Consider the following 13,852-nt stretch of genomic DNA (forward strand, 5'->3'; position numbering starts at 1 on the left):
TGATGTATGTGTGGATTGTGATAAGAGTTGTATGATCCCCTGATAAAATGATTAAAATTTTTTAAAAAGTGATTTTAAAGTAAAAGTTTTTTGTGGCTTACACTCACTGCATGCAAGGTAACTCATTTAGGAAAAGAGTTGAAGGGTGATGAATAGTTATTAGAGCATATGAATTCTCCATCTTTTTATTATATAATTTTTGTTATCAAGAACAATATCCAATTTGTCTTTTCAAAGCATCTATGTGTATTCTCATGAATTTTATAGTAACTTTAAGGTATTTGTAAAAACATAACAACAAAGTTTCCTCAAAGCCTTCCCTGACCATTTAGGTCTATGATAAATTCTTGTCCTTGAATTCTGAGGTTGGTCTATAGGCAGAGACATGCAAGGGATGGGCCACTAGGTGATAGGGGTCCAGTTTAGTCCCGTTGGATTTCAGGAAAGAAATAGGATGACAAGTGTCAGGAGATCAGCGTGAAGGTTAGGACCCACACCAGGCAATGGTCCTGAGGGTTAGATCCAGAACCTCGGAGAGCTCCACAAACAGCCCAAGATAAATTAGCACCTCAGACAGCAGCCCAGGTCACCTGTTTTCTATCTGGTCCTTGGACAGTTCTATAAACACTTGCACATTGGGGTGGGATGCTGCCAATTCCCTAGGATTGTTTTCCTCCTGCGTTCAGGAACTCATCCAAGGGTAACGTCTTGCAAACTATAGTACAATACTACAATCTTATCAATACTAACATCGATAAGTCAAAATACAGAGCATTTCCATCACCAAAAGAATCAGGCTACCTTTTATGGCCATACTTATTTTCTCCCACCCCACTCAACCGCCTCCTTCACCCCTGGAAACAACGAATGTATTCTCAATTTCTATCATTTTTGTCATTTCAAGAGCATTATATAAACATTTAACATTTTGGGCTGCCTTCCCCCACTTTCCAACATTATTCTCTGCAGATTAATATTCACCCAGTTTGTTGCATGTATCGACAGTTCAATAATTTTTATTTCTGGAGTAGTATTTCATGGATGAATTAGCTACTCACCATTGATGACTTCCAGTTTGGGGCTATTATAAGACTATTACTAAATAAATAAATATTAAATAAAACTATAGGTTTTTGAATATGGAGAAAGCTACTATTAAATACTACAGTACAGGATTTGTATGAACCTACATCTTTATTTCTCTGGGGAAATGGCCCAGACGTGCAATTGCTGTGCCATGCCTCATTTTCAGAAGAAACTGCCAAGGCATCTAGCAACAATAATGGCTGCTGATGTTTGAACATTTTTCTTGTGGTTATTTGCCACCGATATATCTTCTTTGGCCAAGTCTCTCTCCATATTTTCTAGCTTTCCCCCCTAATTTTGTTTCTTTCTTACGGTTTAGTTTTGAAAGTCCTTTATAGCTGCTAGATCAGCGGTTCTCCACCTGGGGGGGGGTCGCAACTCCCTTGGGGGTCGAACGACCCCTTTCACAGGGGTTGCCTGATTCACAAGAGTAGCAAAATCACAGTGATGAAGTAGCTACGAAAATAATTTTATGGTTGGGGGGGAGTCACCACTGTATTAAAGGGTCGCGGCATTAGGAAGGTCTAGATACTGGATCATCAGCTCAAAGCCCCACGGAACAGAGGTTTTTGCGTTGGGTGGGGGAGTGTCACCACTGAGAAAGAGCAACCCAGATCCTAGAGAGGCCCGGCGTCGACTCGGTGACGCACTTCCGGCCGCGCCGCGTAGCTACCGGCTGCGGAGGTAAGTGCCGGCTTGCGAGCGTCCTGGGCGCTGTCTTGGACCCCAGGGTTCTTGTAGGTAGGATGCGCCTCCACCCGGAGGCGGTTGCGTCCTTTATGCGGTTGACTGAGTTCAGGAGAGGGAGCCAGGCGGCGGGCCGGGGTCGTTTTCACCCTTCCTGGACTCCAGCTTTGCACACGGTGGCCTCATACGTTCTGACTTGGGCAAGACGGAGCCTGAGTTCCCGTCCCAACCACCAGGCCCCGAACATTTAGCATTTGATCTGTCCAGGGAAGGTGCTGCCGAGTTTGGGGATAAAAGTAAGCCAGGGGTGGAGTATGTTCAGCCATGAAGGGATCCACGGTAACATCACTGGGCATGTTGAAGTCGTCGGGGCGGGGCTTCCTGGCTCCTGGCAAAGGGTTATGAATCAAGGCCCCTTCCAGCCATCCGGGACCAACAGAAGCTGGGCTCTGGAAGGCACCCTCCTGGGGCTTTCTTTGCCCTAGAAGGAAACAACCCTGCTGCTTTCTGTCTGTGTGCGCCCCACTACCATAGAGTAGATTTGGGCTAATGGGCTTCCTAGTCTGTAACTCTTCATGGAACCGGACAGCCACATCTTTCTCTGTGGAGTGTCTGGTGGGTTTGAACCGTGTATCTTGAGGTCAGCAGTCCAGTGCTTACCAGACAGTGCCACCAGTGACTCTCAAGTGACTTAACCATTCCAGAAGCCACCCCTGCTGAAGGGAGATTGGCAGGCTACTGAATGTACCACCCCGACAGGTTTTTTTAGATCCAGGTACTGTACAGCCAGGCTGTGTTTCTAGAACCGTTCTTTGTTTAGTTTTCTTTATTTTCTGAAAAGGTTGTTCTCCCATTTCACACCTGTCTAGTCTTCACTCATAAGATCTCCTTTCATTTGTGAACAATTAAGTCTATTCTGTCGCAGCTGTTTACTCCTGGAAGATATCCAAACCGACTCTTATCTCCCCTGCTGTCTCAGCATTAGTGGGCTCTTCTGTACCTATGGGGAGAAAGACCAGACTTTCCACTCCCATAAAGACTTACAGTATCGGAAACCAGCAGGGGCAGTTCTACCCTGTCCTTTAGGGTCAGTATGAATCTGCATCAACTTGACTGCAGTGAGTTTTGTTTTTTGGTTTTCTGTTCCCCTAAGGAGCCAGGTGGTGCTGTAAGTTAAGTGTTGGACTGCTAACTGCAAGGTTTGTGATTCAAGCACACCTGCTGCCCCATGGGAGAAAGATGAAGCTGTCTGTTCCCATAAAGACTGAGACAGAACCCGAGGGAGCAAGCAGTTTTACTATGCCCCATAGGGTCATTGTTTAAGTTGGAATTGACTCATTCCCATTGGGGTTTGTCAGGGGGTTTCTGTCCCCCTAGTCTTAGGATTTTTTCTTTCATTTTTCTGTCATCTCAGGATTGTGGTATGCCTGTTATTCCCCATTATTTACAACTGCATTCAGAGATTCCAACTTGTGCATTCTGGGTAGACCTCCTGCTGAGAGCTTGTATTTCCATCCCAGATGTATTGAATGAGAATCTATATTTTTAACACGATCCCACTTTGTTATAAGAATCACCTGGGAGATCTTGTTAAAATGTAGATTGAATATTTTCTCAGGTCTAATATACTTTTCTGAGAGTAAATCTGGGGTATATACTCACAAGGGAGGCTATCTGGGGTAGAAATGCAAATTCTCAGAAAAGCGGGGGTGGGGTGGGGGTGAGGGTAGGGGTGTCCAACCAGAATGAACCAGTTCAAAGCCCTGGCTGTGTCTTTTGTTTGTTTGTTTAGTGTCCTTGTGTGATTATTGGTTGTTGTTGTTTTTTTAAATCATTTTATTGGGGATTCATACAACTCATCACAATCCATCCATCCATTGTGTCAAGCACATTTGTACATTTGTTGCCATCATCATTCTTAAAACATTTTCTTTCTACTTGAGCCCTTGATACCAGCTCCTCATTTTTCCCCTCCCTCCCCACCACCCCCTCCCTCACGAACCCTCGATAATTTATAAATTATTATTGTCATGTCTCACACTGTCTGACATCTCCTTTCACCCACTTTTCTGTTGCCCGTTTCCCAGAGAGGAGGTTCTATGTAGATCCTTGTGATCAGTTCCCTTTCTACCCCACCTTTCCTCCACCCTCCCGGTATCGCTACTTTCACCACTGGTCCTGTAGGGATCATCCATCCTGGATTCCCTGTGTTTCCAGTTATCTGTACCAGTGTACATCCTCTGGTCTAGCCAGATTTGTAAGGTAGAATTGGGATCATGATAGTGGGAGGGGGGAGGGGGGAGGAAACATTCAAGAACTAGAGGAAAATTGTATGTCTCATCGTTGCTACACTGCACCCTGACTGGCTCGTCTCCTCCCCGAGACCTTCTGTCAGGGGATGTCCAGTTGCCTACAGATGGGCTTTGGGTCCCTACTCCTCACTCCCCCTCATTCACAATGATATGATTTTTTGTTCTTTGATGCCTGATACCTGATCCCACAGACACCTCGTAATCATACAGGCTGGTGTGCTTCTTCCATGTGGGCTTTGTTGCTTTTCAGCTAGATGCCCTGGCTGTATCTTTTTTGTGTCCTTTTTGTTTGTACATTCCATATTTGCCCCTTTTTATTAAAAAAAATTCTAGGAATCTATTGCTAAGCACATATATCTAGATGGTTTACTATCTTCTTTCCAACTCTCCAGGGTGTTTGAAAGCATAGCTACGGAAGTTTTCCACAAGCATTAAGACCCTTCAGGACCTGAGCTCTGTAAAGAGGCAGCTGCCCCTTCACCAGATACTGTCTTCCTGGGTGGGCTCTGCGCCTCCATGCTGGGGCAGCAGCCCAGGCAGCCTAGCTTCTCTTGCAATTATACTGAAGGTCTTGGTGATGTTTTTCTGGAGCTAAGTCACAGACAGGAGTCTTTGCTGTATTATTCTTTAGGCTCTGCATACATCTTATATACACTCTTGTATGTATGGTATGATGTCAGAATTGTAAAATCTTTAGGTTCCTGACAGTGAACACCAGCACCAGCGTCAGGGGTTGAGCCTGTGCTGAGATCACAACTTCCCACCACAGGACCACTCTCAACGTTATTTGAATGTGAGCCACCTGCATTGAAGAGCTTTTGTAAGGGGCTCACTTGTCTCTCTCTCTCTCTCTCTTTTTCCCCCTCAGCCACAGTCTTTCTGTGAGAGGTGAACCGTTGGTGACAGACATGTTCCTGACAGCCTGGCCCCAGGTGAGCTGTGGGTCCTCAGCTCTTCCTCTACACTGCTTCAAATGGAGAGAACAGACCAAGTGAGCTGATGAGCCGCAGGATGCTTCTGCCAGGAGACTGTGGAAAGGGGCGATGTGCCAGATTGGCACAGAGACTGCAGAGTAGGGAGATGGCGGGCCCAGCAGAGGTGTGGTGGGAAGCGTGCTCTGTGCTGCTGCAGGAGCTCCCCCAGCAGAAGGGTCTGGGCGGGGGGTACAGAAACTATGGGGTGTTCTGTGTGCGGGTATGAGTGGAGGAGACTGTGAGGATTGGGACTTAGTATGACATGTAGGTGTGTGGGTGGCAGAGACAGATCAGTGTAAAGGACAACTGAGCCTCTCATTCAGACATGGGAAGGGGTAGGGTCAAGAAGGGAAAAGGCAGGGAAGTCCAGTGGGACAAGATGTCTCATGGCTTCCTTGCGAGCCTTTCAGGGATTGGGTTGCAGACCTGTCTTTAGGTCGCTGATGAGAGTGCTCGATCTGCTCTTCAGAAAGGTGAACATTCAAACCAAATTCTCCATGCAATTTCTAGAACCTCATGGACCCTCTGAAGCTCCTATCTGGGATTGCAGGTTGGAAATACTCATAGGAACAACACTGACAAGTAGCATCATTTGAGGTGTGCTGTGCTGTAGGCGAGGAGCCCAAGTGGCATCGTGGTAACAAGTTGGACTGTTAACTGCAAGGTCAGCAGTTCAAAACCACTAGCCACGTGGAGAGAGAAAGAAGAGGCTTTCTACTCCCATACAGAGATACACAGTTACAGTCTCAGATACCCACAGGGGCAGTTCCGCCTTGTTCTTTCTACCCTGTACTCTAGGCTTGCTCTGAGTCAGAATTGACTTAAAGGCATAGAGTGTGGTTTTGGAGTGCTGCAGCCACTGTCCTCTGAAATGGGTGCTTTGTTGTGCTCACCTATAGTAAAGAAGTGGAGGCAAAGGAGGGTAAGTTGCCACAGGTTGCACCCTTAATCTGATTATTAACCACTGAGCTGGATAAAGTCTAGGGAGCCAGTGATGTTCGCTTGGTCAGGTTTGTGACAGGTGTGCATGGGAGGATTTTAAGGGCAGGTTCCAAAGCAAGGTGACTCCTTCAGAGAGTAGTTGCTAAAGGGGGCTTATACTTCACGCAGATGGAATGGGATGGTCAGCTCCATGCAATGCTTAAGACAGTGATCTTTAGGACACCGAGAATTGCCAAGAAGAGGTGGGAGGAAGGGAGAGGGAGGAGACCAGTACCCAGATGGTGGGTGGTGAGGAGACCAGCTGTGATCTGGATTCTAGAGGAGGAGCCAGTTCACCTGGGAAGAGGGTGTTGGTGGTGGGCAGTGAAGGTATTTAATTTTGTACAGACATTACGTGACCTGTTCAAGGTCACCAGAAACACTCAGAATCATCCAGACTTTTGACTGAATTGTTCTGGACAGTAGAATCAAGCAAGGCAAGTCTTAGAGAGGCGCTGAGAGGGAAATCTGTGCAGAACTGTTGCAAAAGACTGAGGTGGCTGAGGGCGAAGCAGCCGAGTCGGGAGCTGCTGGCACGGGGCGAGGTCTGCGCAGGGTCCCCAGCATCAGGCCTGAATGGCAGTCCTATGCTGACCACATGATTTAGTGATGCAAAGAGGAGAAGCCTAAGGGGGCAGAGAGGCTAGCCAACCTAAAGTTTAATTGCCTTTTTCTCAACTCTTGGGAGAAATGGTGAAGCCGTGGGAGAATTTGGGAAGGACAAGGCTGAAATTGGAGACGGCACAGAACATGCTGGCTTCTCTGGAAGCTCCATGGGGAGGAGCTGCTTCATTTGCTAAAGCTGTGTGAGCAGAGGCTGCACAGCGCCTCGGGGGGGTGGGAGTGGAGGGGTCTCTATCCAGAATCAGGCAGGAGCTGGAGGCTGCATGAAATGGAGACCAAGACTGGTCTTCATTTTTTGGAGGGTGGCTGAGGCTTGAGGGTGCGCTTTGGGGAGCAGAACAGCAAAGGCTAGCATGGGGAACAGGCTGGAGGAGCCAAGGCCTCCCCAGGGCATCAAGGGACTTCTGGGGAACCTCTCCTGGCCCTCTTCCGCCAGGAGGGACCGAGTGGTGTAAACAGCCTGTCTAAACTCACAGAGGTGGTGCAGCTCCAGGTAGTAACCGCCTTAATGGTTCCTTTGAGGTACAGCAGGGGGGGCTGAGGGGGAAACGGGAGCCAATAATAAGGAGGGCCAGCAACAAGAAAATGTCCCACAATTGATTGTGGTAGTGGTTGTACAACACTTCTTGTTATGATTGAACTATTGCATGATATTTTGAGTATGTCCTAACAAAACTGTTTATTAAAAATAATAATAACTAGAGCTGCTTTAGGGGCATTTGATTGTGGCCAAAAAACCAGTTTTTTGAATCTCAACTTTTTTAATAAATATGAAAAATGGCATGAGGCTTCTCTGCTGCAATAGAGCTGGGAACTCTGTGGCTCTATTTCCAGGTGGTTTTCCTAAAAGCTTTTCTCTGACTAATGGCGCGTCTTGTAAGCTCCCTCCCCGATCCCTTATACTGCCCTCTGCCCCTCACTTAGGGCCTGAGCCATGGAATTGGCCCTGGGGCAGCAGGATCCTGTTGTTTCAGCAGTTGGTGACCTTTGAGGACGTGGCTGTGTACTTCACGCAGACGGAATGGGATGGTCTGTCTCCCCCACAGAGAGCCCTGTACAGGGATGTGATGCTGGAGAATTATGGGCTTGTGGCCTCTCTAGGTAAGCTCCTCCTTCCCCTGGAGCCCAGCTTCTGCCATTTAGGGTTTCCTGCCCCTTCCCCTTCAAAGGTTATGGGCAGGGGTCTTGGTAATTCTTTATCAAGTGGGTAGAGATTTGTAATTTCCTAGACTCAGAGGAAAGGGAACTCCATGTCCTTTTGGGTGCCAGTGTAGAACTTGGCTGAGACCAGTGTGAACTTTTGCTCTACTAATAGAAGCTGTGTTTTGGATGCTCTGGGGAGAAAGTAACTTTCTGTTCCATAGCTATGCCTTCTAGTTTATTCTTACTGTTCGTATTCTTCCAAAGTCTCTCCATGGGCCCTCGGAATAATTCAGACCAAAGTCACAGAATGGTATCCTTTTGAGCAATATCTCCTGGTTTACACTGCCTGAGCTCTCCAAGGCCTGCAGTCTGAGCGATTCCTAGTCCCCACACTACCCAAGACCACACCTCAAGACACTCCTCTCCCCCTTTCCCGTAGACGTCATGAATTGGAGCCCATTGCTGAGACACTGAGAAGAGCTATAGAAGTCCTCTGTTGGCGATTACTCATCTGTCTCTCGTGTTGTCTCCTCTGACCAGGGTTTCCGCTTCTCAAACCTGCTGTGATCTTACAACTGGAGGGCGGAGGTGAGCAGTGGTGCCCACCTCCAGGGCCCACTGAAATGGGAACAGCCCCCCAAGGCCTCTGGAGTGGTAAGGGAGCACACACCGCCCATCATGTTGGAAAGTTTAACTCTGAGGGAGAAAGCCAACGTGAGCAACAGAAACATAGTGCCAGCCAGCTGTTGTTTTAGGTTGCCATTTAGTCGGTTCCGACCAGTAGCAATCCTAGGCATGGCAGAGAGAAACACTGCCGGTCCTGTGCCCCTTGTTGCAGCCCCTGTGTCCGTCCATCTCCTCGAGGGGCTTCTCTTTCGCTGCTCTGCCCCTCTAAAGTAACATTCTTGCTTTTCAATCCTCATACAGAGGTCATACGCAGCAGGTTTACCCAGTGCAGTGTCATTTGATATCTTAACTGCTGCTTCCATGAGCATTGCTTATGGATTCAAGCAGGACAAAATCCTTGACAACTTCAGTCTCTTCCACCTTTCCCATTTATCATGTTACTGGTCCAGTTGTGAGGATTTCAGTCTTTACATTGAGTTGTAATCTATACTGAAGGCTGATAACCTTGATTTCATCAGCAAGTGCTTCAAGTCCTCCTCACACTCAGCAAGCAAGGTTGTGTCATCTGCACATTGCAGGTTGTTAATAAGCCTTCTTCCAATCCCGATGCCATATTCTTCATATAATCCAGTTTCTCTGCTGATTTGCACAGCATATAGATTGAACAGATAACGGTGAAAGGATACAACTGTCACACACCTACCTGATTTTAAACTGTGCAGTAGTCCCTTGTTCTGCATTCCCACAACTGCCTCTTAATATGTGTACAAGTTCCATATGAGCACCATAGAGTGTTCTGGAATTCCTGTTCTCAAAGCTAGCCATAGTTTGTTATGATCTACATAGTCAGGTGCCTTTGCACAGTTGAGTCAGAAGCACCTATTCTCAGTTATAAGTGCAGGTATACCTCTCTGGCTAGTCTTCAGCCCTACAACCCCAGGACCTCTGTCCTGCTCAAGCAAGTGTTACAAAGCTCTTTTAGCTCTGCCAATAAATGCCCAGAGGACACACAGCTTTGCCATGTTTCACTTGCTCTGTCAACTGGGAAGCCCACTTGTCCGACATGCTTTTAGTGCTGATGCCTCTGCAGCTGGTGGCATTTTCTTTCCTGATGGTTTGGGCGGCCCCCCCATCGCCAACATTCCTGCTTCTGAGATGGCTCATTTTATTCATACTGGTTGGTAAAACTGATCACCCCCCTTATCAAAGTCCCATACACCTTATTTGTATGTTTTCACTCAGTCATTTGGTGGGAGTTAAAACTATGGCTAGAAAGAACCATACTAAATAACGCACCTGTGCCACGGGAAGATACAGAATTAATAGCCTCACACAGACAGGTAGAACAGCCTGAGGCTCAAAACCAGTCTTCGGAGTAGACTTTTCTGAATTCAAATTCCAACTGTGCCACTTCCTCCTCGTTAGTTGCTTAGCTGAAAACTCAAATGTCCTCATCTCTGAAAATTTGAAAATCATAACATGAGATGACCGCACTAGTCTTGTGGGTTGAAGAATAAATGAAGTAACATATCAAAGGGTCTATTAAGGATTCTATTTTGTATTTTGGGAGGAGACAACTATATGTAATAAGGAGAAATCATTTAATTTGATGCTTTTCAAAGTACAGTCAAATGAAATTACGTGGTATGCTTCTATTCATAATCTTTGTAACTCCCACCAAATGACTAGGTAGATAGAAGCATGCAAATCAGGTGTAAGGCACTGTAAGGCAGAGATTAATTAGTTTTGTCATTCTGCTGGGTATAAAGTGAGCCATTTCAGAAGTAGGAACAGGGAATCCCACAACCATTAAGAAACAGCCACCAGCAAAGCACGTGTGAGATCCCTGTGTAACTTGATGGTGGCGGCAGAGGCACCAGAGGCTGTGAGATGTAGTGACAGGCTTCCTACCTACAGAACAAGCAAAAGCCTAGTACCTTGGGGCAGGAGGCTGGCTTGCAGAGTGGGATGTCCATGTGGGCATTTCTCAGCACTAAAGGAATTTTATAACAACTGCTCAAGTAGCTAGGAGGTTGAGGATCAGAGCAGGGAACCTGCTGGCATGGCTGAGGAGATGTGACTGTAGATAAATGGACTGTTTGCTAGTCTCGACTTGTGACCTGTTAACTTCTCTAATAAGCCCTTATAATTTTTTGTATTGTCTGTCAGTTCTGTGTAGCCATTGCAACAGATTATCAAACCCAGTAGAGAAGTAGTGGTGGAAGGAATGTTGGTGTCAGAATAGGGTAAAAGTAGTTGGAGAGTAGAGCCAAGTCTGACTGCTACCTCATAGAAATAAGGTTGTATGGAATTGCATTCTCCTTTTCCCTTATTTAGCTGAAGGAGATCAGATATGTTTTATTCTTTTCCAAAAGAAAAAAGTACGAAACTCACTGCCATCAAATCAATTTCAATTCATACCATAGTGATCCTGTCGGACATAGTAGAACTGCTCCTGTGAGGTTTTGAGGTTATAAATCCTTATGGGCGCAGACAGCCTCATCTTTCTCCCACAGGCTGGCTGGTGGGTTTGAGCCACCAACCTCATGATTAGCAGCCTACCACATAACCCACTGTGCTAACAGAATGCTGTTGTTTTACCAGCTACATACCTAGTTTGGTGATTTTAAAGACCCCTTGATTATTATGATCCTTTAATTCATCTAGCAAAATTCTTTTCTGTTTTTTAACATGGTTCTTACGTAATATTTTGTATTTTTTATTGTAGATGCTTATATCCAGACTGATAGTAACTTGACAAAGGAAATGTGTGAAACAAATGATAGCACATTACTTAAACTGCAGAAGGACTTGCCCCAGGAAACAGACTTTTCAGAAGCCTCTATGTTAGAGAAACATCAGGAAGTCCATGTGGCAGAAAGTGTGAAAACAGAAGACAGCGGTATCATTGTTGAGACTGTAAAACATGAGACGAGCCCTAGGGAGGAGGAGTATTTTAGTCAAAGCCCAAATTTGTATCACTGTCGTACCGTCTCTCTTGGAGAGCAGCTCCTCGCATGTGCAGGACCAGGGAATGTCTTCAGTGCTGACAAGAAGTTTACTCAGCATGAAACAGCTGATACTGAGGGGGACATTTTCAAATGTGAAGAATTAGCGGAGACTTTTAGGTGTGACTCTCAGTGTAATCAGCATCAAGACAGCAACACTGGAGAGAAGTCTTATCAATTGAAGGACTGTGACAACACCTGCAATGTTAACGCAAAATTAACATGGAATCAGAGACTTCATAGTGGAGGTAAGCCCTTCGAATGTGCGGAGTGTGGGAAGAGCTTTAGTTACAGTTCCCATTATATTACACACCAGACAGTCCACAGTGGGGAGAAACCCTACCAGTGCAAGGTGTGTGGGAAAGCCTTCAGTGTTAATGGGAGTCTAAATAGACATCAGAGAGTCCACACTGGGGAGAAGCCCTATCAGTGCAAGGAGTGTGGAAATGGCTTCAGCTGTAGCTCAGCATATATTGCACATCAGAGAGTCCACACTGGGGAGAAGCCTTATGAGTGTAATGATTGTGGGAAAACCTTCAATGTCAATGCAAAGTTAATTCAACACCGGAGAATCCACACTGGAGAGAAGCCCTATGAGTGTACTGAGTGTGGGAAAAGCTTCCGGTGCAGCTCCCAGCTTAGGCAGCACCAGAGCGTACACACTGGAAAGAAGCCCTATCAGTGTAGGGAGTGCGGCAAAGCCTTCCACAGTAATGCAAAGCTCATTCAGCATCAAAGAGTCCACACCGGAGAGAAACCCTATGAGTGTAATGAATGTGGAAAAGCCTTTAGTGTCAAAGGGAAATTAATCCAGCATCAAAGGATCCACACTGGGGAGAAGCCCTTTCAGTGCAATGACTGTGGGAAAGCCTTCCGGTGTAATTCTCAGCTTCGGCAGCATCTGAGGACCCACACTGGGGAGAAGCCCTATGAATGTAACGAGTGTGGAAAAGCCTTCAATGTTAATGGCAAATTAATTCAGCATCAGAGAATTCACACGGGGGAGAAGCCCTTTGAATGTAACGAGTGTGGGAAATGTTTCACTTCTAAGAGAAACCTGCTGGATCATCACAGAATCCATACTGGAGAAAAGCCATACCAATGTAAGGAATGTGGAAAAGCTTTCAGTATCAATGCCAAACTGACGAGGCACCAGAGAGTACACACTGGTGAGAAACCTTTCAAGTGTGTGGAGTGTGGGAAAGCATTTAGCTGCAGTTCTGACTACATTGTGCACCAGAGAATCCACACCGGAGAGAAGCCCTTTCAGTGTAAGGAGTGTGGAAAAGCTTTCCATGTTAATGCCCATTTGATTCGGCACCAGAGAAGCCACACTGGGGAGAAACTCTTCAGATGTGTGGAGTGTGGCAAAGGCTTCAGTTATAGTTCTGACTGCATTATACATCAGACTGTCCACACTTGGAAGAAACCCTATGTGTGTAGTGTTTGCGGGAAAGCCTTTAGGTTTAGCTTCCAGCTTACTCAGCATCAGAATGTCCACAGTGAGGGAAATTCCTAAGACCAAGGAAGATGAAGAGAACTCCCAAGGCTAATGCTGATTTGGATCAAGTATCATTGGCTTCACCCTGGTGGAAAATCCTGAGAGGCATGTGAACTGAGAGTCTTCACTTGGAAACATTGTTCTGTTTATTCAATTTACAATCAGTAATTGATAACCAGTTAAAATGTAACACAAAAATAACTAACTTTGTTTTATACCATTAACCATCAGAAAATACAATGAAATAAGAGATCCTATTCTAAAGAGAATTAAGAAAATAGGTGGGGCTTTTTTTGTTTTCTTTTTAGCAAATTTAATAAGTATGCAGGACCCATACGAAGAAAATGATGAATCTCCACAGATGATCACCAAAGGAAAAACTTGAATGACTAAAGAGAAACCTTGTTCTTGGATTGGAAAACTCATGAAAGATTAACCACCCAAATTTATTTATTTATGTTTAATTTTTATAAGCCTGTATTTTGTAGAGAGAAATAATAAAATTCTTTAAAAAGGACAATGTGAGTGAATATTCTGCAATAGGAAAATGTTTCTAATCATTAGGTGAAATTGAGAAAAACCACAATGAAAAGTTATAAATTGACTACTTAAAATGTATTGGTTTTTGTCTTAAATAATCCCAAATAAGGCTTAAAGGTAGTATAAGGCAAAAATTAGATTTGCCTTTGTAAAATATGTGATGTTAAAATGAACAACTAATATACAAAGAGGTCCTAACAAATAAATGCTCTAATAAAAACCAGCAAATGACACTAATGGGCAGGTTTCAGAAAGAACCAAATAACTAATCAAATTAAGATTTGATGTTCAGTCTTCTTTTAAATCATTTTATTGGGGGCTTGTACAACTCATCACATCCATACATACATCCATTGTGTCAAGTCCATT

The 13,852-nt window shown here is 45.3% G+C and overlaps 1 protein-coding gene across 4 annotated transcripts; it reads left to right on the plus strand.

The window, feature by feature from the left end:
* The first annotated feature begins 4,967 nt into the window (after positions 1-4,967).
* ZNF23 (zinc finger protein 23) lies at positions 4,968-13,460 on the plus strand. Of its 4 annotated transcripts, none has more exons than XM_045293665.1 (4): positions 4,968-5,017; positions 7,589-7,765; positions 8,348-8,461; positions 11,163-13,460. In XM_045293665.1, exons 2-4 carry the CDS (start codon positions 7,732-7,734, stop codon positions 12,959-12,961), a joined length of 1,947 nt encoding a protein of 648 aa, XP_045149600.1. In that variant the 5' UTR covers positions 4,968-5,017; positions 7,589-7,731; the 3' UTR covers positions 12,962-13,460. The 4 variants fall into 4 exon arrangements, with proteins under 4 accessions (XP_045149600.1, XP_045149602.1, XP_045149603.1 ...); XM_045293667.1 differs by having other exon boundaries at positions 8,348-8,395; XM_045293666.1 differs by lacking the exon at positions 4,968-5,017 and adding an exon at positions 5,056-5,076.
* Positions 13,461-13,852: the final 392 nt, after the last annotated feature.

This window comes from Echinops telfairi, unplaced genomic scaffold (genome assembly GCF_000313985.2).
Source record: "Echinops telfairi isolate 266 unplaced genomic scaffold, ASM31398v2 ScPeMD7_2291;HRSCAF=2852, whole genome shotgun sequence".
NCBI lineage: Eukaryota > Metazoa > Chordata > Mammalia > Afrosoricida > Tenrecidae > Echinops > Echinops telfairi.